At 46.2% G+C, this 26661-nt stretch overlaps 5 protein-coding genes across 8 annotated transcripts; 2 read left to right on the top strand and 3 right to left on the bottom strand.

Moving 5' to 3' along the window:
- Positions 1-3605: 3605 nt before the first annotated feature.
- On the bottom strand, positions 3606-4589 carry LOC120901074. The gene has a single exon (XM_040308779.1). It carries the CDS (start codon positions 4587-4589, stop codon positions 3606-3608), a length of 984 nt encoding a protein of 327 aa, XP_040164713.1.
- An 11020-nt stretch (positions 4590-15609) lies between these two features.
- LOC120900672 lies at positions 15610-18419 on the top strand. 2 transcript variants are annotated; one of them, XM_040307990.1, is made up of 6 exons: positions 15610-16138; positions 16318-16558; positions 16621-16896; positions 16976-17278; positions 17620-17784; positions 17863-18419. In XM_040307990.1, exons 2-6 carry the CDS (start codon positions 16433-16435, stop codon positions 18214-18216), a joined length of 1224 nt encoding a protein of 407 aa, XP_040163924.1. In that variant the 5' UTR covers positions 15610-16138; positions 16318-16432; the 3' UTR covers positions 18217-18419. The 2 variants fall into 2 exon arrangements, with proteins under 2 accessions (XP_040163924.1, XP_040163923.1); XM_040307989.1 differs by having other exon boundaries at positions 15610-16558.
- On the bottom strand, positions 18276-19635 carry LOC120900674 (protein crossbronx homolog). Its single transcript, XM_040307992.1, has 4 exons — positions 19341-19635; positions 19205-19269; positions 19007-19110; positions 18276-18937 (listed from the first exon to the last, which is right to left on the bottom strand). Exons 1-4 carry the CDS (start codon positions 19406-19408, stop codon positions 18488-18490), a joined length of 687 nt encoding a protein of 228 aa, XP_040163926.1. The 5' UTR covers positions 19409-19635; the 3' UTR covers positions 18276-18487.
- A 112-nt stretch (positions 19636-19747) lies between these two features.
- On the top strand, positions 19748-21014 carry LOC120900673 (viral IAP-associated factor homolog). Its single transcript, XM_040307991.1, has 2 exons — positions 19748-20143; positions 20248-21014. Exons 1-2 carry the CDS (start codon positions 20138-20140, stop codon positions 20938-20940), a joined length of 699 nt encoding a protein of 232 aa, XP_040163925.1. The 5' UTR covers positions 19748-20137; the 3' UTR covers positions 20941-21014.
- Positions 21015-21323: 309 nt separating this feature from the next.
- Positions 21324-23996, bottom strand: LOC120900675 (alpha-endosulfine). Of its 3 annotated transcripts, none has more exons than XM_040307994.1 (3): positions 23773-23996; positions 22804-22922; positions 21324-22721 (listed from the first exon to the last, which is right to left on the bottom strand). In XM_040307994.1, exons 2-3 carry the CDS (start codon positions 22873-22875, stop codon positions 22404-22406), a joined length of 390 nt encoding a protein of 129 aa, XP_040163928.1. In that variant the 5' UTR covers positions 22876-22922; positions 23773-23996; the 3' UTR covers positions 21324-22403. The 3 variants fall into 3 exon arrangements, with proteins under 3 accessions (XP_040163928.1, XP_040163927.1, XP_040163929.1); XM_040307993.1 differs by lacking the exon at positions 23773-23996 and adding an exon at positions 23564-23685; XM_040307995.1 differs by lacking the exon at positions 23773-23996 and adding an exon at positions 23100-23220.
- Positions 23997-26661: the final 2665 nt, after the last annotated feature.

The following is a 26661-nucleotide window of genomic DNA, read 5'->3' as shown; positions in this document are numbered from 1 at the left end:
ACGAGAGAGCGTGTATGGAGCAAGCCACCGTTTTTATAGCAGCGGTGCAGCATGCTATCACTGTTTGTCCTGCTCTAGCTTTATGCGCAGTCCCTGCCTAACTAGCCCGTTAAACATTTTATGTCGGTAGTTCTAGATGTGCGCACCAGATGGCGCTCTGGTCGCTACAGGATTCCCCTCCTAGATCGGTGTTATCGGTATCGCAGAGGAATTACTACTCTTCGTTGAGATCTGGTAACACCGGTCGATACGTTTTGATCCTTGCGTAAGATAGGCGGTGGTGGGGCGAAGCTGGTGGTTGCTCTGGCTGGTTGTAGCGACGGCGTGGGTGATGTTCGTGTGGCGCGGTTCCGGGCTATCGGCGGTTGGTTTGTTGACGGCAGCTGTATGGTCGAAGGCGACTGTGTGGCCGTTGGCTGCTGATCTGGCAGCGACGACTGGTTGGACGATGGCAGCTGGTCGAGCGTCGACGGTCCGGGCATCGGAGTTGTGAGACGCTGGCTCATCGTCGATTGTTGCGTCGACGGTGGTTGGGCCACCGGAGTAGCGTGTCGTTGGCTCGTCAGCAGTTGGTCGGGTGACGGTTGTTGCGGGGCTGACGAGATTATTCCTTCGGTTGTATATGCTGGCTTTAGGCGGTCGACGGACACAAGCGATGGGTGTCCGTTTAGTAGGATCTGAAAAGACTTTGAATTTCGAGTAAGTACTTGGTATGGGCCGTGATAAGGTGTGGTTAACGCGGGACGGACGGTGTCATTGCGCACAAACACATGCGAGCATTTGTTCAAGTCGGAGTGCACAAACGATGTTCGGTTGGTGTGCCAGGCGGTGTTAGAAGGTCGAATTTTGCTCATCGCTTCTCGGAGTGACTTGGCAAAGTCGGACTGGTTGACCAGTGCTGGTTGCGGTTTTTCGACGAGAAATTCGGCGGGAATGGTGAGGGTCGTTCCGTACACGAGTTCTGCAGGCGACGCATTAATGTCGTTCTTGAATGTAGTGCGTAATCCGAGCAGTATGAGTGGGAGATGTTCGCTCCACTTCGATGTATCTTTACAGCAAATTGCAGCTTTGAGAGTGCGATGCCATCTCTCGATCAACCCGTTTGCCTGCGGGTGATACGCGGTCGTTCGAATGTGTTTTGTTCCAAGAGCTCGCGTCAACTCCTTGAACAGGGAGGACTCGAATTGTCGTCCCTGATCGGTTGTCACGTGAGACGGAACTCCGAATCGTGCAATCCAATGGTACAGCAGTGCTGATACAACCGTAGTCGCGGTGATGTCTGGAATCGGTATAGCTTCCGGCCAGCGGGTATATCGGTCTATGATCGTTAGGCAGTATCGGTTACCGTTGCTAATTGGAAATGGCCCGATGATATCGATGTTTATATGGCTGAACCTGTCTTGCGTTGCCGGGTACGGTACGAGCGGGCTTTTCGTGTGTCTGCCTATCTTAGCGCGTTGGCATGCCAAGCAGTTTCTGGCGAATTCCTGAGCGTCCCTTTTGATATCCAGCCAAACAAATCGCTCTGTCATTAATTTGGCAGTGGCTCTCGCTCCAGGATGGCTAAGGTCGTGTACGGCGTGTAGAAGCTGATTCCGGAATGATCTTGTGATGTACGGTCGAATTATTCCACCAGGGCAGTCGGCGTATAGCGATTGGGTGCTTCCTGGTATCGGCGTTTTTTGAAGGAAAAGGTCGGTTCGTGTTTTACCGCTGAGTATATCGGCGAGCTCAGGGTCGTTTGTTTGCTCTTCGGCGAGACGTTCAAAATCGATTGCAGGTGATGTGTTTACAATTTCGATTCGTGAGAGTAGGTCGGCGGTGATGTTTTCTTCTCCCGATACGTGGCGAATGTTGGTGGAGAATTGTCCAATGAAGTCGAGTTGTCTGGCTCGACGCGGCGAGGAGCTGTCAAGAGTCTGGCGAAAAGCGAAAGTTAAAGGTTTGTGGTCCGTGTAGATGCAGAATTCACGACCCTCTAACTGATACCGAAAGTGTCGTACAGCCAGATAAATAGCGGTCAACTCGCGGTCGTATGTTGAGTAGTTGAGCTGTGCCTTCTCAAACTTTTTGGAGAAAAATCCTAAGGGCTGGAGTTGGCCGTCGATACGTTGGTGGAGAACGGCTCCAGCGGCGAAGTCGGACGCGTCTGTCCAGAGTGACAACTCTGCGTTTAAGGCAGGGTGAGCTAAAAGCGCGGCTTGTTGTAGCTGCTCTTTACATCGGTCGAATGCTTCACTAGATTCGGGCCTCCACTTTAGCGGTGTCTTGTCCTTCTTCTTGTTCCCCGGTGTCATCTCAAGTAGGATGCTTTGTGTCGTCAGGGCATGTGGCAAGAAGCGTCGATAATAATTGATCATCGCGAGGAATTTCTTCAGCTCCATTATCGTCGCTGGTTTACTCAACTCGCTGATCGCTCGTACCCGTTCTGGGAGAGGACGTATCCCTTCTGCGTTGACCAAGTGGCCAAGAAAGGCAATTTCTCTTCGGTTGAATTCGCATTTGGCCGGATTGATGGCCAGGTGGTGTTGTTCGAGACGCTGAAACAGCTGGCGCAGGTGTTCGTGGTGTTCTTCCTCTGACGACGAGGCGACAATCATATCGTCTATGTATGGGAACACGAAGTCGAGACCTCGGAGGACATCGTGAATGAGTCGCTGAAAAGTCTGCGCAGCGTTTCGTAGGCCGAAGGGCATCGTGGTGAACTCGAACAATCCGAAGGGAGTTGTGATCGCCGTCTTCGGTATATCTTCGGGATGTATCGGGATTTGGTGATATGCCTTGTGCAGGTCAACCTTAGAAAAGATGGTTTTTCCCTGCAAATGCATAGTAAAATCCTGCAAGAAAGGTAGTGGGTAACGATCTGGAATTGTTTTCGCGTTGAGGGCCCTGTAGTCGCCACAGGGTCGCCACGTCCCGTCTGCTTTTTTCGTCATGTGCAGAGGACTGGCCCAGCTGCTGTTAGATGGTCGGCACACTCCTAGCTGTACGAGAGACTCGAACTCGGCGCGAGCTGCAGCATATTTTTCGGGGGACAATCTACGCGGACGGGCGAAGGTCGGTTGTCCAGTAGTCTCTATGCGGTGCATGACGTCGGATTGCAGGAGCGTTCCGGGCGCGGTCCGTGCAGTCAACCCAGGGAATTCCCTCAACAAGGTGGCGATTGGCGAGGTGGAATCGCACACCTTTACGGTTGGCTCCCCAGGATGTAGATCAGGAACACCCGGCGTTCGTAAGTTGGTTAAGACGTCTACGAGGCATTTGTCGCGCAGGTCCACTAAAAGGTGAAAATGCTGCAGGAAATCGGCTCCTATTATTGCGGTACCCACATCTGCGATCACGAAGTTCCACAGAAAGGCGCGTCTAAGACCAAGATCCAACGTGTAGAGTGACTCTCCATACACTTGGATAGGCGTACTGTTAGCAGCAAATAGTTTCATGGTCGATGGTTTGCAAGGAACGGAGCTGTGCTGTCGAGGTATTACGGAGACGTCGGCGCCGGTGTCGATAAGGAAGGGTTGGTTAGTTTTATAGTCTTTGATAATAAGGCGATGACTGGCCGATGATATCGAATCGACTAGAAGCTGGACGTCTCCCGCGTTCCGTCATGCAGAAGTAGTAGGAGTACCGTTATTTTGAGGACGGCTGTTAAACGAGCACGGAGCGCGGCAGTTACGCGCTTGCTGTCCGTATCGGTCGTGGTAGAAACAATAGCCGTTAGTGTTAGGATTAGTAGCCTGGTTCGTGTTGCGATTGCGAGAGCGTGAGCGGGCCCGTGAGCGTTCACGAGCTTGGTTCTGGTTCATTAGAGTTTCTAAGCGTTGACTCAGCTCGGCTACCTGTCGTGAAAGGCGGTTGACCTCCTCATTCCGCACCTCGGCGATGGTTTGGTACGGACCGGAGCGATTGTACAAGGCGAAAGAGTCGACCACTGAATCGGCTACCTTAACTTTCTCGTCGGCGTTTTGAGAGGACGCGATCACGGCGGACTGAACGTAGGGCGGCAGCCGACCGATCCAAAGATCGATCAACATGGAGTCGGTCATTGCACCGTTTGCTGTTCGCCGCATCTCGGCTAGCAGTTGTGAAGGCTTACGGTCGCCGAGGCTCATTTCGGATAGCAAACGGTGTAGGCGGCTTCGCTGGGACTCTTCGAAATGTTGTATGATGGCTTTCTTCGCGGATTCGTAGCGATCGGTATTTGGTACGCTGTCGAGAATGGGACGCAACTCGGGAAGAATTCGCGTAGGGATCTGTGTTTTCAGGATGTTAAAACGTCTAACATGATGGTGCGGAGAAATATTCCAGGCGTCGAACCAGTTCTCCAAGGCGTAGAAGAACGTATGGATGTCAGCAGTATCCAATTCGGGCGGCTTGAGACGCATGGCGTTCACGGTCTCGACTTGGAACTCCGGAAGGTCGGTAGAGGCGTCACGAGCGAGAGGGGTCATATCGATTAAGTATGGACTCGGTGTGGGGGGTCCAGCTGCGGGGCTGGCGAACACCGCAGGACTGGCGGCCACCGCAGGGCTGAGGGCAACTGCAGGGCTGGCGACCGGCGCTGCACCTTGTTGCGGGCTGCGCTGCATCTTTCCGCGTCGGGGTTAGTAGTGAATAAAAGGGTGGATCTTACCTTAATTGTTCACGTAACCAGGGTGTCGTCGTTGCGGTCGATCGGTATGAAAACGCTTCAGAAGCCGCGTGCGTCGTCTTCCTTCTCGGGTGGAGAAAATGTCGTTTCCTCACTTGCGATGAAATGGTGCACAGAAAATGGCGGCGTCGTTCTTCTTGTCAGCTGGATCCAAGCGGGTTTGCCTTCGAGCGAAAAAAATCGTGATGGCGGCGATGTGTCACTACTGCTACGGCTGGATTATTTGCGTGCGCAACTCGACGTTGGTGTCTTCCTTCTTGATCGCACCCGTAGATGGAAGCACACACAAACGGAAAATTCCCAGTAGCACGAGGTGTAGAAACAGCTTGCGAGGCGGTGACCGGCGTCGAGGAGACCACCAGCGGAGATTGTCGTCGATCCGCTTCCAGGAATTGCGTCGATTGCGTCAGCCGTCGAAAGCTCGGTGGAAAATTTCTGCTGCGCCGATGATGGTGTGTGTGCGCTTGTCTCGCTTCGAGGCGGCGCGCGTGTGCGGGGGTTCTTTTGTTCGCTGAATGCAGGAACGCTCCGTGTAGCTACGGGCGCACTAACACGGCGTTGCTGCGTTTTTTCGTCGGCCCGCACTCAACGTCCTGTGAATGATGAAAGGGCGCTCGTTGCGCACTTTGCAGGGAAAGGGGGGAGGAGGCCAGCCGCGTTGCCGGTACCTCTAACGCTGGTAGCACTCCCGGTCGTAGGCACACACACACACGCGTTGTCTTCTCTGCGTCGATCTCCGATGCCGGTGGCACGTTTTAACACGTTCAACGCGGTACAAGTTTGCGATGCGTTGTACACACACCCACTCACGTACGAATTCGCGGCGTCGGTTGCGGATCACGTCGGGGTCACCAGTTTTAGGGGCGCCACAAAAGTGGTCCCTAATTTTTTAAAGAGATACGCAACACGCTTCGCGAACTACATTTTAGTAGAATTCGATTTATTTTTTTCTTTTAAGCCGCGGAACGGTGAGTTCGGGAGAGACGCGAAAATTAGTGTTGTTCGTTCAAGAGTTGCCGGAGAAGAAGTGTTGGGTAAGCCGGACGGATATGCGCGTGTCGATGTGGAAACGTTTAGGACGAGAGAGAGCGTGTATGGAGCAAGCCACCGTTTTTATAGCAGCGGTGCAGCATGCTACCACTGTTTGTCCTGCTCTAGCTTTATGCGCAGTCCCTGCCTAACTAGCCCGTTAAACATTTTATGTCGGTAGTTCTATATGTGCGCACCAGATGGCGCTCTGGTCGCTACAAACTAATAAATAAAAACTATTTTAAAAGGCACAAAATTATAATTTTTAATTGGAATCAAATTAAATAACGAATTTAGTGACTTAAATCTAAGGCCTGAAGCAAAATTGCTATAAGCGATGCTATAAAATTCGCTATAATTTCTTTTTAAAACTCATCATCGGTATCAATTCGAAGCTTTTTACACCGGCACCCACCGTCTGACGACAGCTCCACAGTACGCTTGCAAAATTCCCCTTATCGATAACAACACTCCCCTTAGTGATTGCAAACATCCACAGCTTGCATGCAATATTCCCCTACCGATTTGCAACATTCCCCTAAGTGGTTGAGCTATTCCCTTATATGATTCGAAACCCTGTATAATAAATATGTTGCAATTGTGTGATTTGGCTTTCCGAAGTGTGTTACAATAGAGCTGATAGTGTTTATAATACACACTATCAGCTCTGTAAGTTCTGTATAGTAGATATGCTAAAATGGAGATCTTTTGAGATACATGAATCTTTTGAAATTCATGAATCTTTCCAATCGAGATTCAGATTCATATAATCTGTTGTAATCTAGCAATCGTGTAATTGTCAAACTTATATGTAGATCACAGTAGTCTATGAACGCATAACGGATTAGTTAGTTGTAATAAAACCTTCAGTAAGAACAGACGTCTTTAGGTTATGGGCGACAAGCACAACGAAGTGGCGGTTCACGGAATACCGCAGTTTTCCGGAACAGGCTACGACACGTGGAAGTTTCGGGTCGAAGTGTTTTTGACGTTCCTTCAGTGACCAGTGAAGTGGCCAAGTTCGAGGAAATGGACGCGAAGGCAATGTCTCTACTGGTGAGCTTCATTTTTAAAGGAAACTTGAGATGTATTCGAGAAAAATCCACAACGAAGAAAATGTGGGAAGCACTGAAGAATACATTCGCCAAGAAATCCTCGGGAAGGCAAATGGTCTTAAGGAACCAGATCGCTCGTCTGAAGTTGAAGGAAGGGACATCGTTGCGCGCCCACCTTTAGCAATTTGAGGATCTGGTTCGGCAGCTTCGAATGGCCGGATCAAAACTTGAAGAAAGTGACGTCTGTTTGGTTTTGAGTTTAACGCTTCCGGAGTCCTACGATCCCCTGATGACGGTATTACAAAACCGGCATTAGAAACCTGCATCACAATTAACGTATGAGTTAACACTTTGACCGCAGGCCTGACGTCACAGTTTTTGAGTGAGCACGTAGCGCGCATGGCAAGAGAGCAATGAGAGCGATAATTTCTCGTGAAACTGTTATCACTCTTTTGTTTCATTGCGATAAGCGGCGTAGCACATGTCGTTCTCGTTCTCCCTTTCCTACCTCATTCGTTCTCAAGAGAATCAGTGAGCGGCAGATGCAAAGCCGAACGGTGACCAAAACCGTCATGCGAATTTATATGACACGGCGCTTAAAGTGTTAATGAAGACGCGGTTGCTAGGCGACGAATGCAAGTGCTTGGATAGAATCGAAAATTCTGAGGAGAAGCTTACTGCATTCGCTGGGAAAAAAATCGAAATAGGAACGGTTTTGAAAAATTCAACGGAAAATGTCATAACTGTGGAACGAAAGAGTATATGAAAAAGAACTGCCGAATTGAAACGAAAGCCAACATTGCCAGTGAATCAAGACAAGTTGTGTTCATGGCGGATGTAATCGGACGTAGAATACAAACCGGTGATCAGCTTCAATTCCTGCTGGATTCAGGAGCTAGTGACCACATAGTAAATTCGAAAAAGTTTTCGTTGGTTTTTTTTGGTGAACAACTTGAGACAGTCATTGAAACAGTTTCCATTGATGTAGCGAAGAATGGAGAATCTCTCGTGGCCAAAAAAGCGGCGTTATAAACGGAATGAGCAACACTGGCGTTCTGATGAGCGCAGAAAACGTTCTGTATGTGCCGACTTTAAGAGAAAACCTCATGTCTGTGAAAAAGCAAACGAAGGCTGGCGTGTAGGTAATATTTCAAAAACGAATGTGATAATTAAAATCAATGGCAAAATAATTGCAACTGGAAACAGCACTTTCCCATAGCTCTGCAATGGGATGGAATCCGAAGCCCCTCGATGGATAATACAGGCTCTCCCATCCAACTCCTATTCCGACACGTCCTCGTCGCGCAGAGTGGTAACGTGTGCCACCACATATCCAAGCTTGGGTACACGGGCTTGACCCAACCCCTTGGGCGGATGCTGGCATATGGCAAACCAGGAGGGGGGTGGGTATTCCGGGAAACTGGGTGCCTGAACGTCGGGTGGGGGGGGGTCCCGACGCTAAACAAAACGGTCACGTGGGCGCGGGGACAGTCACCCAGTCCCATCGATTTATAGACTACGGAAAGCACCAGGAATCATCGAAACGGAACCAACGATACCGTCCCTACGCAATGCCCCAGGACTACTCTTAAAATGGGCTCATGGAACGTACGCACTCTAAGCGAAGCCGGAGCCTTGAAAAAACTTGATGGTGCCCTAGCCACACTGAGCATGGACCTCGTAGCTCTACAAGAGATTCGGTGGCTAGGGAACGGTGTGCAGAACAGGCGTGGTAAGCATTGCTACGACATATATTACAGCTGCCACGACCGCCACTGCGTGCTCGGTCCTCAAAATGACCTCAAAATCATCCTGGGGGACTTCAACGCAAAAGTCGGTAGGGAGCCAATGTACCGCCAATACACTGGCTGTCACAGTCTGCATGAGCACAGTAACGATAATGGTAGTAGATTGGTCCAATTTGCCGCAGCGAACAATCTGGTTGTACGAAGTACCAAATTTCCGCGCAAGAAAATCCACAAGATTACATGGGCGCACTTGCGTGGAGAATTCTTCAACCAGATCGACCACGTGTTAATAAGCCGCCGACGACAGTCGAGCCTGTTAAATGTCAGAACATATCGAGGAGCCAATATCGATTCCGATCATTACTTGGTTGGCTTAGTGATACGTTGTAGAATCGCCCGCCCCCGCGCCAATGGGGGCGGAGAAAACACGCAGCCTCGGCTCAACACGGACTCTCTAAGAGACATTAGAGAGGAATTCAAAGCCGCTTTAGACGACTCTCTACTACCAGAAAACAGTTATGAAACTACGAGCGAGAGGTGGAACGCTCTAAAAACAAAAAAAAAAAACAGTAAAGAAATATACTCCCACCACGTCGTGGCAACACCAAATCTGGCTGGTTCGACGATGATTGCAGACAAGTGACCGAACGTAAGAATACTGCATACCGAGCAATGCAGCAACGGCATAGAACGCGGGTATGCGCAGAGGAATACTCACGGCTCAGACGCGAAGAGAAACGAGTTCACCGCTCCAAGAAGCATGCTTTGTTAGAGTAAACCAGAGAGGCGTACGGACCGACACGAAAGTTTTACCTAGGGATAGCAGGTCACCGAAGGTTACCTGCTGTCGCAACAAGGATGGAGATCTGGTCAGTAACCAGCCAGAGGTCCTCTCGCGGTGGGCTCAGTACTTTGATGAATTACTCAATTACTGAATTACTGAACTGGTCAAGAATGGAGGTGCACGACTAGAAAACGAGATTCATCAAAATGTTATTGAGGTATGAGATAGCGAATCGATGCCTCGTGATTGGAATCTCGGCATCATCTACCCCATATACAAGATAGGGAGACAGGTTGGACTGCAACAACTACAGGGTTATTACGGTGTTGAATACTGCCTATAAAATATTCTCCCTGATCCTTCAGGATCGCCTTGTCCCGCACGTCGAAGAGATAGACGGAAACTATCAAAGAGGATTCCGAAACGGAAAATCTACCACTGATCAGATCTTCACCATGCGGCAGATCTTGGAGAAGATGGCTGAATACAGACACGACACATACCATCTCTTCATAGACTTCAAAGCTGCATATGATAGCATAGCCAGGGTAAAACTGTACGACGCTATGAGCTCTTTTGGAATCCCGGCCAAACTGATGAGGCTAGTTAGAATGTCTATGACCAACGTCACTTGCCAAGTGAGGGTGGATGGAAAACTCTCAGGACCTTTTGCTACCACCAAGGATCTGCGTCAGGGGAACGGGCTTGCTTGTCTCCTATTCAACCTGGCGCTAGAGAGGGCCATCCGTGACTCGAGGGTGGAGACCATCGGAACCATATTCTATAAGTCACCCCAGATCCTGGCATACGCTGATGATATAGACATCATTGGTCTGCGGTTCTTCTATGTAGCAGAAGCCTACCAAGGGATCGAGCGGCAGAGAGCCTCGTATTGCAGAAAAACGAGGCAAAGACCAAACTGATGGTGGCAACATCCTACCAATAAATAATCAGAATCTACGTAGGCGTGACGTGCGGATAGGTGAACGCACTTTTGAAGTTGTCCCACAATTCACCTATCTTGGGTCAAAGGTCAGCAACGACAATAGCATGGAAGCTGAGTTGCGCGCAAGGATGCTGGCTGCCAACCGGTCATTCTACAGCCTGAAAAATCAGTTTGCCCTAAACGAACCTGTCGCGACGGACGAAACTGGGACTATATAGTACCTATATAGTTCCGGTACTCACATACTCCTCTGAGACATGGAAACTGTCCAAATCTGAAGAAACCCTCTTAGCCGCGTTCGAGAAGAACATGCTCAGAAGGATACTTGGCCCCGTATGTGTGGAATGGACGAGCCGCTATAATGACGAGCTATACGAGATGTACGGCGACCTTACTGTCGTGCAGCGTATCAAGCTCGTCAGGCTCCGGTGGGCTGGCCATGTTGTACGCATGGATACGGACGACCCAGCGCGTAAAGTCTTTTTAGGCCATCCGCAAGCACAGAGGAGGAGTGATAGGCCCAAATTGAGGTGGCAAGATGGCGTGGAGGCGTCCGCCATTAAGGCCGGGATAACGGATTGGCAGACAAAGGCGCGAGACCATGAGCGGTTTCGGACACTTCTGAGGCAGGCCAAGATCGCAAAGCGGTTGTAGCACCGGATAAGTAGGTAAGTAAGGAAAACAGCGAGGAAATCTATATGCTATTGAATTGAAAATTGAACGGGCTAATGCAAGTATGGCTGAAGTGGACTACGCTGATCTTTGGCACCGTCGTTTCGGTCACATCAGTCTACTATGTCTACTAGCAGCCATGTCTACTATGATATGTTAAGACCTTGCCCTGGGCGTGAGCTTCAAACCGGAAAAGCTCAGGTTCTGTGACGTGTGTGTCTTGGGTAGTGTTGTGGGCAGCCGTGCCGACCCCTGGACTAGCCGTGGCAGTTGCGCTGCCACCGGTCAACGTCCAGGAGGACGACAGTGTACACGCACACTGTCGCACACACTAAGCAGCGCAAGGCTTAGTGTGTGCCGAGCGCACAATTAGAGTGTGTTTGCGAGCCGATCGAGCAGGACCTCTCGGCAGGAGCGCTCGGTGCGGCTGGTGCGCGGCCACCGCACTTGTTATTTTAAAGTGTTAATCGTTTGTTTATTGTGTTTTATTATTTATTTTATATGTTGTAATACGTGTAATAAAGTAGTAAAAGTTACAAACATAAAATTTTTTATGTACGTTCTAAGTGTTTAAATAAAATATAAGCAGTTCATAACAGGTAGACACTGTCGGGAGCCGTTCAATGGTGCCAGAGACAGAGCAACCCGTCCGTTGGAGCGTATCCACTCTGACGTATGTGGACCGATCGACACACAATCGTGGGAAAGTCATCGCTACTTCGTCTCGTTCATAGACGATCAGTCCCATTTTGCTTTGGTGTATTTGCTTCGAAAGAAATCAGAGGTCTTTGAAAAATTCAGAGTTTTCAGCAATGGCGACTGCGATGTTTGGTACGAAAATTTCAAAACTCACTGTAGACCAGGGACGTGAGTATTTTTCGAATAATCAACAGAAGTACTACAAGGCGATGGGAATTCAGGTGGAGCTAACAGTAGCCTACTCACCGCAACAGAACAGGGTCGTAGAACGGTTCAACCGAACTCTTATCGAAAATATACGTACTATGTTGATTGGATCGAATGCGCCCAAGTCATTATGGAGTGAAGCTGTGCTAGCAGCTGTGTTCATCTCAAATCGAAGTTCAACGTCTGCGATATCAAAGAACGTTAAGCTTGCTGAACTATGGTATGGAAAAAAAACCACGTCTGGAAAAGACTCGTGTCGATGTCAAGCATTTGTATGAGTACCGAATTAACAAAAAATGAAGCTTGATGCAAAAAGTCGACTGTTATTCATGGTCCGATACGCACCAAACGGCTATCAGCTATGGGACAAGGATTCCAAACAAATCTTTATTGCTCTTGATTGTGAAGTTTAACGAAACATATTTTCCATGGACGAATGATGCAGAAAATAACGGAAAATTAATTGTACCGCTCACCTACGAGCAAGAGGGGGAAGAAGTAATCGAGGAAGAAGTGATCGAGGATGCTGTTAATGTACATCCGGAAGAAGAAGAAGATCCTGATGAACAATATGGGGAGAACTCTTCGACTGAATCACTTGACTGCGATGGTGTCCAATCGTATAATGATGATGAAGATGCAGCGGAAGCAGACGATACTGCGCTCCCTTCGCATCTAGATCTGGACTTGTCTTCCGGTCCTAGTGGCAAACAGTCTAGGAGGCGCAGCGAACGGGTGTGCCGATTTCCCGGTAAGTTCCTTGACTATATAACCGGATTTAGTGCTTGTGCTGTTGGCCCTCCGTTCTCTTCAGACGTTCCAGAAATGTATAACAACATTAATGCTCGTGAGGATCGTGACCGATGGTACCAAGCGGTACAAGACGAACTAAACTCCATGAAGGTCAACGATGTGTGGAAGCTGACGGTGTGTCCAGCCGGTGTGAAACCGCTAAAAACTAAGTGGGTGGAGTACAACCGTAATCGTGGCGAACTGAAGCTGTCACAGGAGGCAGCTGCAAACAAATTTTTAGAAAAATTTGGAATGTCGGAATGTAATCCAGCGAAGACCCCGATGGAGAAAGGACTTCAGTTGAGTTGAAAAGAAAATCATACTGCACAGCCATATCAAGAGTCGCTAGGCAGTTTGATGTATCAAATGCTATGTGTGCGACCTTACATGGAACGATTTCAACAATCACCAACGGAAGACCATTGGCAAACTCTTAAGCGTATCATGAGATACCTTAAAGGTGTGGAATAATGGTTTACCACTGTCAGGCGTGATGCTACCTGGCATGAATATAGTGTTAAGTGACAGGAGGTAGGGTATAAAGTATGTTGCTAGGTTGAATAAACTCTCTCTCTGCGTTCTGAACTCTACCCCTCAAGTGTGCTGCGTTACTTCATTGCGATTCTGCTAACAAAAGGAACCGCTACTATAGGACTTCAATATAAGAAAAATCCAGGAAGTAGACCACTCGAAGGATATGTCGATGCTGACTGGGCGTCTGATGAAGAAGATCGCAAGTCCGTAACTGGTTTCTTGTTTAAGGTATATGGTTCAACAGTATCTTGGGCAAGCCGGAAGCAGTCGACAGTCTCCTCAGTCATCTAGTGAGTCTCAATATGTAACGCTAAGTGCTGCTGTTTCCGAAGGAATCTGGTTGACTGGTATTTTGGAAGATTTGCAATGCAAAACACCATCGGATCCAGTTATTATATACGAAGACAACCGTGGCTGTATTGATCTGGTTAAGAATGCTGATTCCAAAAGGATAAAGCACTTGGATATTAAACATCATTTCATTAAAGACCATGTTGCTGCTGGTAATGTTAAGATTGAACCGATAAGTACTGCTGAACAGCATGCGGATATATTAACTAAAGCTGTTGTAATAAAACCTTCAGTAAGAACAGACGTCTTTAGAATCATTCCAAAGATTCATTCAGATTCAGGAATTTGAATCAGATTGACCCATCACTAGACCGACAGCGCAACTGCCACGGCAAGGCCAGGGGTCGGCACGTCTGCTTACTACAATAATAATAAAAACAAACGTTTTTAAGCTGTCTATATATTTTATTTTATTTTGGATATTTCGGGCGATAAAACCAAATCGCTGCGAACGCATCCTTTCGGTGGCGTCCTCTACCGATAAACATTGGAAACCAGGCTGCATGATCGAATCGATCGTTAATATTTATTAACAAGCGTATTTCGGAGAATATCTGTAGTGTACTCGGGCAGGTAGTTATGTAAGGGATACAAATTGAAATAAATTAAAAATTAGTTAGCATGTAGTAAAAGGCATATTGACTAACGACAATTGTAGACAAAGATATACGCTTTTTATTCAGGGTACCCGGGTAAGTCGTTATAAAAGTAAAGGTGTAGTTTTGGTTATAAATATGACAGCGGATAATAATAGCGATTACGTCCCCAAGTACCTAGCCTATATAGGCATTTTAAGAACCGTAATCAAAAGGGTTGCGTGTGCAATTTTTTTTCATCTGGGCTATCAACTGAAGCTTGCACTAACCGTCACTGTAGCGCTTTGTTTTTACAATATTTTTAAAATTCAATTGTGTGATTAAAATAGTGTACTACAAGAATAATTGATGTTTTAACAAACCAAAAATGAGAAGAAAAAATCAATATTGATATTATATGATTATACGCCAATGATTGATTGGACAAGACACGGTCAGTTAAACCGGCTGTTGGAGCTATAAATTCGGCGACCGTTTTTACTAGAGTAGAGTAAATTTGGGGACGATCCCGTGGCACAGTCGTCAACTCATACAACTTAACAACATACCCGTTGTGGTTTCAAAACTAGAATTGTACCGTCCCTCCGTAGCGCAAGGGCTAAACTATTCGGCTGCGTGGTATTGAATAAAATCTCCAAAGCCTGTATAGGGCCGCCGGAGGCATGTCCCCGTGGGTCGTTTACGGCAAATAGAAAACTAATTAATTTCTTGTTACTGCTGGAATAGACATGGTGGAACGGCGCAAAGCTATATTTTGATCAAATTCCCATAACATACAAGCATGGTCCCTTAATCGGAACCAGTAGGGACATAGGCACCGTGCTCATAGTCACACGAGATCATCAATCATCTGTATGTCTGGTTGCTGCAGATACTCCCGCATGTAGCGAAACGTGTGACGCGAAACATTATTTTTGGCTGAATGCATGCTTCCATTATCAGGTCTTGCTTCTTTGAGGGGGGGGGGGTAAAAACACCCCGTAGACATGTGTGGTTGCTTTAAACTGGTTATCTCTCGTGTTGCTTACTCGATGAAAAGAAGTTGCGGCAAGATTTGTTCACGAGGAAGACTCAATAGCCGAATTATACCTTTCCTACCGCCGCCCGGGAGGAAGTGCGTTGCCAGTCAGCCTCATAATTGTTGCCGCCTGCCACATTTGCTTGCTGGCCGGCCGCGTGCTTATCGATTGTACGTCACTTAGTTCCGACGGCTGATTAAATTGGCGCGGGGTTTCGGACAGTATTGACCCACCAGTTTTATAACTCATCACCGTCACCCGGCAATCGTCAAGGGTGATAATTGTATTACTGATCTCGTTCCCGCTGCGCTTCACGTGAAGGCTGATAAGCTAGCCGCCGGCCAATGGGCTTAGTTTTAAAAAAAACCCCGAAGATGCTCATAAAGCATTCCGGGATCGTTGGAACGTCCAACGCCGCAGAAGTGTTTCAATAAACGACATGGAAAAATGCTGCAATGGATTTCCATTTCAAATTTCTGTGTGATTTACTGGTTGGGTGTTGCTTTGCTTCTACGTGTAAGCAGCATTGCATCACAGTAAACGATCAAGTTTTGCCAATCTTAGAAGCTGTCTAGTGGACGCCACCTCTCGGGTGGGTAGCAGAACAATTGTAAAGAATTGGTACATCAATCAAGTGGCTGGAGCACTCGCGGCGCTAATCCTTAAAAACTGGCGTACGGCACACATTCGACACGATTGGTGGCATAAGATTTCAAGTGGACATTCTGATTGGATTTCGCAACATTTATCAGTACGGAGCTTCTGAAAAGGAGGGCGTCGTATGGGCACTTCAGACAGTGACACTGAGAAAGGGCGCGACAGGTGATGTTCCTGCGTTCTAACTCGATTAATGGCACCAAGAAAACATAACTTTCCTACGAAGGCACGAAAATAAATCACAGCAGACTCAGCCCTTGCAGCTCTTCGTTGATCGGTTCGGGGATTCTGACTCGTGTACATTCCGTACCATTACGCTGTGTGTGCTGGTGAAGCACTGGTATCGAGTTATCAGTGCCCTAGGATTAATCGTTCGTCATTTGACGATAACGCCTCCGGTAGGTCAATATCATTTGCTGCGGATTTTTTCGGTTTGTCGTAAGAAAGTTTGCCAGATCCGTTCGTGCGCGGCGAATAGATAACGTTGCGCCATTTATCACCTGCCCATCGTACACGAATTAAAGCTACAGCAGAGGGTGGTTTTATTTCACGGTGGGGTGTATTTGTTTCTATGTAGTACGCGTATCGATTCGCGAAGCCGAACTCAGTCAGTCAGTCAGTCCGGAGAATCCGTTCATTGCGATACACGGAACGCGAGCGGCTCCGTTGAAATCTATCCGTCCGCACTCACGATGGCTTTAGGTAACGCTCTGTACCCGCTGACCGCTACGGTGCTTCTCTGTGTCGTCGGTTTTGCAACGTCCTCCAATGAGAACAGTCGATTCTTGATCAATAGCAGACTAGAGGTCAACGTTAAGGTAAGCATGCAGTGTTTGTCTCAAAACATAATTTCGTACATCCCTACCGGTGGGTTCTCCAGTCCTTACTAGGCGAAATTTGTGGAACCAACTCATCCCTGCTCAGCATCGGCGTGAAATCGCTCAGCAATGAGTATAGCGACCGTACAGTCGAGAACTTGTGTGGCAATGAAACTACGGAAGTGTTGCTGTGGATACCAGTCGGAAACTTTGGAAATCTAGCCGAGTTAGGATTGTCCAGTCGCTACTTGGGCAAGGGCGCTGGTGACGAAGATTTCGCCGAGTACTGCAGCTATGACGTAACGACCAAATCCTGCACTACTGATAACGGTGCCGTGGTGAGTGTTGTGAAAGAGCCGATATCTCGAAGCATTATGTACCAACCGATCATGTCGTTCTTTTTTTCTTCTTCCACAGGAAGGGTCAATTCTGCTGCTGGCGGAGAAATTCCCCGAACGATATGAGCTGCGCGATCTGGTGTACAAAAAGTGGCGAAACTCTACCCACCTCGGTGCACCGATTCTGGCCTATGGAACGTTGAAGAATCGAGAACCCGCCTACAAGTACGTTGATCAGGATATTTCTTATCTGGCGGATACACGCATCGAGTACGTCCTACCGGCAACCGTTACACACGGCATTCCGCTGTCGGTGTACCGCGGTAAAACGGAATCCTACAAGCTAGTCGCGGGCGAAACTTACTACAGCAGAATTTTTAAGGTAGGTTAAAAACATGGCTGATAATGTACATGTGTATGTTCGTCATATGTTTCTTCGTCTGTTTATCTCCTTATCTACGAGGGATGTACCAGCAAAGGTAGTAAAAAGCTGAACGTTTTACTACAGTCTGGCATACCGTTATAGAATTGATAATATCGAATATTTACTCTGGTTGTACAATCGAACCAATAGTCATATTCATACAGGGAAACGATGTTACAAATGGGGGTAAAACTCATACGCTCACCATACTACATGTTAAATAGATTGTACGAAAAGTTGTTGATTGCATGTGATCTAGAAATAATAATTGGAGCTTATGATTAATACTTTCGCTGCAGACTATCAACGCTATCCGTTACATGAGTCCTTACTCCACTATCAATGTCACTGTCATTGGATCCGAAGGCCGGGACTATCGTGAATTCCGCGCCAAATTGGTTACCGTGTACACCGATGAGGAGGGTTACGGGTGGTCGAAATCACTATCGTCGATAGAAGCTGCGGTATGATTGCTGAATATTCCACAATTAACGCGAATTAGGACGAAAACTAAAAAATATTCAATTAATTCATTTCTTTAGATGATTGAAACCAAGCTAACCGAGACGCATGTAGAGTATGCACTGCCCGTGAACTTGTACGATACGCAGCCACCGGTACTATCGCCGCTTCTGCCCGCTCTCAATGAAGGTAACAGTATCGTCGATAAAGGCCAGCAGCCGGCAAAGGGAATTGTAGCGAAACCAGAAAACATTCACATCCATATCAGCGAGCTAGACTTTGGACAGGCGTATCCAGGATTCCGTAACGTAGCCGTCGGTGCTGCAATTTTGTTCTTCTCCGTCCTTGGAGTGGCGATCATCGATATGATAAGACGCACTATCGCTAACCGACGCGCCAAACGATTGCATCTCGGCAAGTACAGTCGAACGTAAAGGCGCATACGGTTGCGTAAAATATATCGTAGCACATCAATCATTGCCGAGCGTTAGGGTTATGTTAAAATCTTCGTAGTGCGTTACGCATTTTATTAGCACGTTCATTGCAGCATTCACAAGTATTAGTAAGTAGTTTACCAAACTTTTCTGTGACTCGCCGAGTGTATTAAACGTTGGAATAAAACAATAAAATTATTTAACTACGCTTTCTTCGAATTTGCACGCTGGTCTGACCTGCCGACGGTTGCGTTGTGCCGACGGGTTAGGATTATTTGCTGAGCGGTTGATAAAAACCCTTCCGTACCCAAGACAGACCAGAGGAAGGAGGTGTCGTCACCTCGGTTGGTTTGTCTTCTTTCATCGACTGCAGCACCGGCCCATGGACGTCGGGGTTGAACCGATCGAAGCAAATGTAGAACCGATCCGGCTGTGCTGGCAGGTCGTACAGCTTCCGTTGGCTATCGTCTACGCATTGCTCTACACGCAGCAGAAATTCGGCACGATTCTCCATCAGCAATTGGTATGCCTCGTTGTTAACCACGTGCTCCGACGGTATCGTATGATCATCGAGATTTTGTAAGATAAACTGTACAAACTTCAGCATTTGCCATATATGACTGTCCCCTGATTGCCACTTGGGAAATGCGTCCGATAGGTTGAGCACTCCATCGCTGGGATTGACCATTGGATGGAACACATCACTTTGGAAAGCTACCACCTACAAGTTTTGAAGGAACAGCAAGTGGTCTAATGCTGTTTAGCATGGTTTCGTGTTTGTGCTACTTACCGGAACTGTACTATCATTGGGAAATCGGTTGGGAAGGGATATTGTGAAACGAAACACGCCGTTTTTGTACATTCCACTTCGTACAAAAATTACGCCAAACCAAACTGGAAATATAGTGTTCGAATATATATAATCAAAAATCAACGTCTAGTGCTGCGACGATTTGTAAAGCTACAGGCGGAAGTTGTCACTACTTACGGAAGGGATTTTCGTACGATGGAGTTACGTAAATACCACCAAGATCTTCACTCTGCAGTCGTTCACTGGAATGGGAAAAGCGGAATTGAGATTACCTGAACACTGTCAATGTAACAACAGTAGAGAGAATACTAACTATTCCGCTAAAATTTTGTACTCTTGCAGGACTGATTCTAATAGCTTATCGTTTGCGTCGAGAGTCATCGCGCTGGTAATACGCAGGTGGTGCGCGCCCGTCCTTTCCTGTAAAACGATCAACTGACTGCACTGGCAATCACAAACGGCAAAGTAAACAGACGATTAGTTTGTACTTTCGTTCCCTTAACTGTAAACTCTCATTGTACTATGTTAGTTCATAATAGATATTTGGGAGCAATCTATCGCGATTCAAAACTACGATCAAAACAAACATTTGGTTGTTAAATGGCTAAAGCAGGCTATGACGTTTCTTTGCTATAAAATCTACCCACCCCCTCTCACACATACAAATACACGTCTGATTCATACGGAAATGCAACATTGTGATCGCGTGGATGACAAACATTGGAAATAACAGACATTTTTTCCCCTTTATCGGATATCTAAATCGATTACTGGCATCCGTATTGTTAAGCATTTGATTTCTGTATGATTATTTCATGTTTTGTGAATCAAATAATTGCTTAGAGCAAGCAACAAGAATCGATGTAAGTTCGCCGACATTAAAAAAAGATAAATAACCTCACGTCAAAATCACGTTGGTTGACTCATAATATCGTGTGCAGGCCGCATGCATCGTTGCGTTCTCGTAGAGAAAAGAGTCCACTAAAATATACCTTTATTTCTACAAGTGTAAAATCGTACCGTCGTAGCAAGAGGGGAAACAGCTGCTCATCAAACCTAAAGGACTTTCCCTCGTAGCAGCGTATATTTGCTCACTTTTCCCATCTCACAATGCAGGCAAGTGTACTAAACTCCTGACCATTTATGGTAGTAAAGTTAAGGGGCTACGTGCATTGGATGATCATTGACCTCATTTGCTGCATCTGTTGGTTTACTTGTAGGATCCTAACGAAGATACCGAGTGGAATGATATCTTGCGAGCAAAGGGCATCATACCGCAGAAGCCCAAGGAGAAAGAAATCACCGAAGATGAAATCATTGGCATGATCGAAAGCACCATCGCGGAGAAGCAGAATGGAAAAGACTTGTCGAAGCTCGATCTCGATGAGCTAGATGAGTTGGAGGACTCGGAGGACGAGGCGGTACTGCAGCAGTATCGGCAGAAACGCATCGCGGAAATGCAAGCGGCCGCCAGCAGGGCACGATTCGGCACGGTGCGGGAAATTTCGGGCCAGGACTACGTTGAGGAAGTGACGAAGGCGGGAGAAGGCATCTACGTTGTGCTGCACCTGTACAGCCGTGGTATCCCGTTCTGTGCGCTCATTAACCAACATTTGACACAGCTGGCCGCGGCTTTTCCGATGACGAAGTTTGTACGTGCAATCGCCACCACGTGCATTGCCAACTATCCGGAACGAAATGTGCCGACCATCTTCGTGTACTACGAGGGCCAGCTGAAGAAACAGTTCATTGGGGCCGTCGAGCTTGGTGGACCTAATCTAACGTGCGACGAGCTGGAGTATATGCTCGGACAGGCCAAAGCAATTGAGAGTAATATCAAGGAGGACCCACGGGAGTCGAAAAAGATCAAAGACAAACTGTTTGCGGAACTATCGAACAACAATGATTGGTAGGAGGAGACCACGCGTCTTGTAAGATGTCGGCATTTTTCTACAAAATTTAATAAAAACGTCTGCTATTTATTGAATGCGAATACGTGTGGTTTTTCTATTGATATCACAAAATAGAACCACAGCAAAACATTAAGTAAACACATTTATCTCCTCCAAGACAAAGTTACCAATTCACATATGCATAGGAATTACATTTCGTTTGGACTAAAGGTAGAAGAAATAATCGTTCATTCAGATCCATCTGACTGCACCCAGCGCCATTACAGAATCTGCTGTAAAGACGCTGTCAATAGAAACAACAAAATCATTTTAACAAACTTAATATGGAACATTACCTCCAACATATCTATGTATTTTTCTCCATTAACAATGCATCGATAAAGTCAGATTGCTTAACAAAATACCTGTTACCATCAGTTTTTTTTATTTGTGAGTGTGTTTCAATCCAATCCATTCCCTACAAAAACGACCCCGTGCATTTATGTTAAAAATGCGTACGCCTATGAACATATAATCGTTGCTGATTTTATCCATTTTGATCGAACATTGTTGCTTCCTATGCGTAGCACTTAGAAAGCTAGTATGATGTGGAGCTCCAAGTGTTATTCTGAGGATGGAAACAGAGTGGGAAAGGGGGGGGCGGGTTCGTGGGGAGGTGAATTGCGTATGACGGAGATGTATATTGGTGGATCCTGGCACGACGTTCTCTCTCTCTCTCTCTCTCTCTCTCTCGCTAGCTTACCTAAACACACATTACACCTAATAGCATACGTACACCGTCGGGGTTAGAACTTTCAGCTAACATTCGGTCCTCAATCCTACAACAGTATGTCGCACATGTTATTCTGCTTCAACATTCCCGTGAACTATTCACTGAGGATTACAAGTACATTACCAATTATTAAAGATATATTTACCAATAACGCAGCAAAGGCGGGGGAGCGTAATCGTACAGTTAAGGGAGAACATATATGAACTTTTGTTTTTTAACTTTCAATCATCGATTTTTAGATTTTGACCGTAATTAAATCAATGCACTTTTTTTTAGTGGTACTAGCTGCACTAGATTAAGTTTGACGACGGTTCGGTCCTAATAAGATGCTTTCCTTTCGTTCAACACTGGTGATAGATACAAACGGGTCCGATAGAATTTGAATCGCGGTAAAACTCAAGACACCGGGAAAGAATGAAATTACAACAATTCCTTACAATAGAAAAAGAAACACCACGGACGTAGTAGTGTGTTATAGAGCATTCGCTTGTGACATTGTGTACGTTCATGTACAGCAATTTTTTTCTTCTAGCCAAATCTCTTCTCAAAACTCAGCCTTGTGACGCTCCATTCCGTCAACCCATCCACAACTGACCGGCAGCTCTTCCCCTTCACCGTACAACATCCGCTCCCCCACGTTCTACCCACGATCACTCATTCGCACAAGATCACTGGAAACATTGCTGAAACTTTAACTTTGAAACTTGTTGCAGGTCTGAATGATGGACGTTTTTCGCACCGGCACCGTTTCGGGAGTCGGTATCGCTTCACCGGTTGGAACTTTGTTCGCAAACACCTGCTTTACACCGCCGCCCTTTTGTTTGGCCATCTGGTAATCGCCGGAGTCGAAATATTTTTGACCTTTCTGTAGACGCTTCTGCAGAAACGCAGAATGGCCGCCCAATCCGCGCGGACCGCCCATACCAACGTTTGAGCCGTACTTGGCCTTCATCTTTTCCTCTTCCTGCTTTTCCAGCTCACTGACCGACTGTTGTTGCTCCTGAGGGGTCTGTAATAGGTATTGCCAAGTGGTGAAAGACGGGTGGTCATGTTTTGCAAACAACGACATTTTTTTTTATAGAATTACTTACATCCTCAGATTGCTGATCTTCTGCTACCTCAGCAATAGCGGTCTGCTGTTCTGTGCTTTCTTCAGCGCTCATGATGCTTGTGATGCCCTGAACAATGCTTCTGTTACAATCTGTGAGAGCTGAAAAACAAGCACGCATTATTATAAACATGCATGTGACAACCTGCACTATACGCGGCTGCTTATGAAAGGAAGAAATAATCTATTTTCCAATAGGAAAAATAAACCAAGCAAACACCCATTATAACATGTTTGAACATGTGCAGGATAAAATTTTACATGTTTCTAACATCTAACCTCTCGACAAAAAAGTTTGTTTTTCATCGAACCCTGTATTTGACCAAAACTAAACAGTGAATTGTATCCATTCGACACTCGGCAATCGACTACTGAAGGGCATTGAGAATGGATATCCTTGGAACGGTAGCTTTATGTCAGTGTTGTACGCTTCAATTAGCTGCTGTGCAGTCAGGGCAAACTGTGCACGTATGAGCTTGTTTCAACTAAACTACCCTTCTAATCATATATTCCAAAATGCAAACTGGTGTGAGCATTGTGTTCGTTTGATCTCAACATTTTTGATTGATTATTGAACAACCACACATCTTTACTGCGTAGGTTTTTCTCAGCAGATGAGCATGGCGAGGTGCACAAACTTAGCATTTAATGTTGCTTTTTTCCTGGGCACTGAAGATACTCCTCTTATTTGGTGTTATTTATTAAAGATTAATACCACAGCTAAGATAACAAAATTACATTACACATAAAAAAAAGTTTTATCCAATCAGAACGCTTCGAACAGTCAGCTCTGCCTAGAAATATCCTTCAACATGTTTTAACCGCACACACACACTGGACGGACATGCAGGACGCATACGAAACGGCAATGGACGACGCGAACGATATGGATGCCGTAAGCTTGTTTTCTTCCACATACAGATGTTGAGTATTTACCGTGCACTCTACTTACATTGAGATCGTATGTACAATGTAGATGATTATTTTCTTCGCACGGCAGTTTTGTTAATCATACAAGGTGGAATATTACCAACTGTGATCGGGTTCTATAGAATAATATCGCAATACGCTGTGTGTTTCCCGTCGCGTAATTTTTTTTTTCGCACTTTTGTTCTAGTTCTCTTGCTATGCGTTTTTTTATGCGGCCTCGAACGGACACCGAAAATAGTTGTGACGGTTTTTGACGTTTCGAGCGAGGCTTCCCGCAAACCAAAAACCAGTTTTCGCGAGCTCGCTAACGCTCCAAATCGGTGCGATTTTCCCTCACTGGCGATGCTTTTTGTAAGTAGTTGTGACGGTTGTTGACGTTTCGAGCGAGGGTTTTTGAGGGTTCAAGATGGCTGCCAAAAAGCTCGCGCTGGTGTGCGATTGTGTTGGTGGACAAAGAAAAAAAATTAAAGGACCAAAAAAATAAATACAGTTCACTACCTCCCCCACTACCACATTTACCTCTCATGGTCCTGCATTTCATGTGTGTGCCCTATATTAGCATCTGCGATCCGCCATCTCACTTGCTCATACATGTTCCGCTATTGCATCAGCTGATCCGGTGGTGGCTTTTTTATGTACAGTATTCATTTGCGGGTGATCTTAACGCTGAGGGAATCGGGGAAAGCCGGCATTGATCCTTAAACGGTGCCTTTAGTCATGTATTTATTATGTGCCAGTTGTGACGAGGCCATTTGTGTGCCATAAAACAAGCATAGGTATAGGTGAAACTTAAATAAGAAAAAATGAACATTTTTCAAGATCATGCATGATACTCCACTTTATGTATGAAAGTAATATGTGCTATTGCATTGTCATTTTCCGAGCAATGTCATCGGATAAAAATTACCTACCTTGCCTCAAGTTCATTTCAAGTTTGTCAAATCTTTCATTTTCCACAAATGACAAGTTAAAGGACATTTTTGTAAAATGTTACTATTTATTGTATATTTCAATTTAAATTGCCAGCACAATTTTCGTCTTTAAACAAGACGCAGAAGAGTATCAAGTTGACATGCAAAAAGTGTGTCAACCGTTCTCCAGTTTGTTGGCTGCCTCCTTTCACACCTATCTTTGCCACCCACTTAGTCCCACCACCAAGTTCAGTTCGCATCCCACCATTAGTATTAACATATCAAATACTCTGAACATGTTAAAACTAGTGGTCGGACAAAGGATTCATTTTCCGGAGTCGAGTGCTTGCCAATCGGAATCGATTTCATCCAGTGGGTGCAGCAGGTGCGCATGTGTCCGGAGTTCTCATTACATGATTTCTCTACGCGCTTTTTTTGTCAAACGAATTGGACTTTCCGGTTTGCTCGATCATGTTGTATCGAAAAAAGGATTAACCATTGTAGGATATAATCGGATATTTTGACGGATATTTCCAGTAATTGAACAGCGGACGCATGCGTTGTCAAAAGGTTGCTTGAATGCCACATGACTGTAGCGACCAGAGCGCCATCTGGTGCGCACACCTAGAACTACCGACAGAAAATGTTTAACGGGCTAGTTAGGCAGGGACTGCACACAAAGCTAGAGCAGGACAAACAGTGGTAGCATGCTGCACCGCAGCTATAAAAACGGTGGCTTGCTCCATACACGTTCTCTCTCGTCCTAAACGTTTCAACACCGACACGCGCATATCCGTCCGGCTTACCCAACACTTCTTCTCCGGCAACTCTCGAACGAACAACACTAATTTTCGCGTCTCTCCCGAACTCACCGTTCCGCGGCTTAAAAGAAAAAGGAATAAATCGAATTCTACCAAAACGTAGTTCGCAAAGCGTGTTACGTATCTTTTTAAAAAATTAGGGACCACATTTGTGGCGCTCCTAAATGACGTACGACGCTGTGCGCAGAATGCGCACAGCAAGCTCGAGTGCTGAATTTGGTAGACCAGCAACACTTGAATATCGCGAACAGATGAGCTCAACCGTAAGCAGTCCGTCTAAAAGGAAGATGAGGTAAACATGTAACCAAAAGTATGCACATATTTGTATACCTTTGTGGATACCTTCATTTCACGGAACACAGAGTGCAGCCCTTACAAAACATATCGGAAGCTACCTGTGGTTCTCCGCTTATTGGTGTCTTTCTTACTTTCCGTCGATGTGAATGCCGGTAAATGACGACGTGGGAAACCGATGTTTGCAGTCATTGCGATTCTCCTGGCACACCAAAAACTCTCTTAGGTGGGGCCACAGCGCCGGATTTGTTCCGCCATGACGATACCGGTGGAAGGTTGGTTGCACTTTAACAAACAAACACATCCGGATAAGCGTACCATGTAACAATTCCGAACTAATACAACATAAAAATGCAGGTCATCTCATACAGCGTTCCTCTTGTCGCACAGCATCACATTTTGTTCATCTGCAAGGTGAAGAATAGCACCCGTTGTTAATCTGGTGTTTAAACGGCGTTGCGCAGCATTCCTACGTTCCTTACTCATTAATTTAAAAGCATTTGCACTAAACTGTAGTCAATTTCAGTGCAAAATATCAACAAAATTGTGCATATCTAATTCACATCATCGCTGAGTTTGTTAACATTTTTTCACGCTTCCTCATGAGCGAAAGAGACAGCACGACAAATCGAGCGACAATACAGTGAACCCTCTCTTATTTGAGAGGTGATGGGACTGTCGAATAAGAGGGGTTTTCAAATTACAGAGGTTGAAGGTGAATGAAAGGTCCATACAAGACAAGAAAGAGACAGAACATTTAGTATGCAGCCTTAACTGTTGCTATAGGAAACTGCGAACAGAATCGCTAATTTGAGCATACATCTTTCAATAACCATGGCAACACCATACTCAAATAAGAGGGACACAGATTTCAGAGGTTTTCCA

Source organism: Anopheles arabiensis, chromosome 3 (genome assembly GCF_016920715.1).
Source record: "Anopheles arabiensis isolate DONGOLA chromosome 3, AaraD3, whole genome shotgun sequence".
Lineage (NCBI taxonomy): Eukaryota > Metazoa > Arthropoda > Insecta > Diptera > Culicidae > Anopheles > Anopheles arabiensis.
Note: the sequence above shows the minus strand (reverse complement) of the source record. Positions and strands in the feature narration are given on the sequence as shown.

Excerpts from the sequence above, each read along its gene's own strand:
- LOC120901074 (XM_040308779.1), bottom strand. The coding sequence starts at position 4,589 with ATGCAGCGCAGCCCGCAACAAGGTGCAGCGCCGGTCGCCAGCCCTGCA.
- LOC120900672 (XM_040307990.1), top strand. The coding sequence starts at position 16,433 with ATGGCTTTAGGTAACGCTCTGTACCCGCTGACCGCTACGGTGCTTCTC. Across the intron at positions 16,897-16,975 it reads CTACTGATAACGGTGCCGTG|GAAGGGTCAATTCTGCTGCT; the intron begins GTGAGTGTTGTG and ends CTTCTTCCACAG. Across the intron at positions 17,785-17,862 it reads TATCGTCGATAGAAGCTGCG|ATGATTGAAACCAAGCTAAC; the intron begins GTATGATTGCTG and ends TCATTTCTTTAG.
- LOC120900674 (XM_040307992.1), bottom strand. The coding sequence starts at position 19,408 with ATGACTCTCGACGCAAACGATAAGCTATTAGAATCAGTCCTGCAAGAG. Across the intron at positions 19,270-19,340 it reads TACAAAATTTTAGCGGAATA|TGAACGACTGCAGAGTGAAG; the intron begins GTTAGTATTCTC and ends TTCCCATTCCAG. Across the intron at positions 19,111-19,204 it reads ATCGTACGAAAATCCCTTCC|TTTGGTTTGGCGTAATTTTT; the intron begins GTAAGTAGTGAC and ends CTATATTTCCAG.
- LOC120900675 (XM_040307993.1), bottom strand. Across the intron at positions 22,722-22,803 it reads AAGATCAGCAATCTGAGGAT|ACCCCTCAGGAGCAACAACA; the intron begins GTAAGTAATTCT and ends TACCTATTACAG.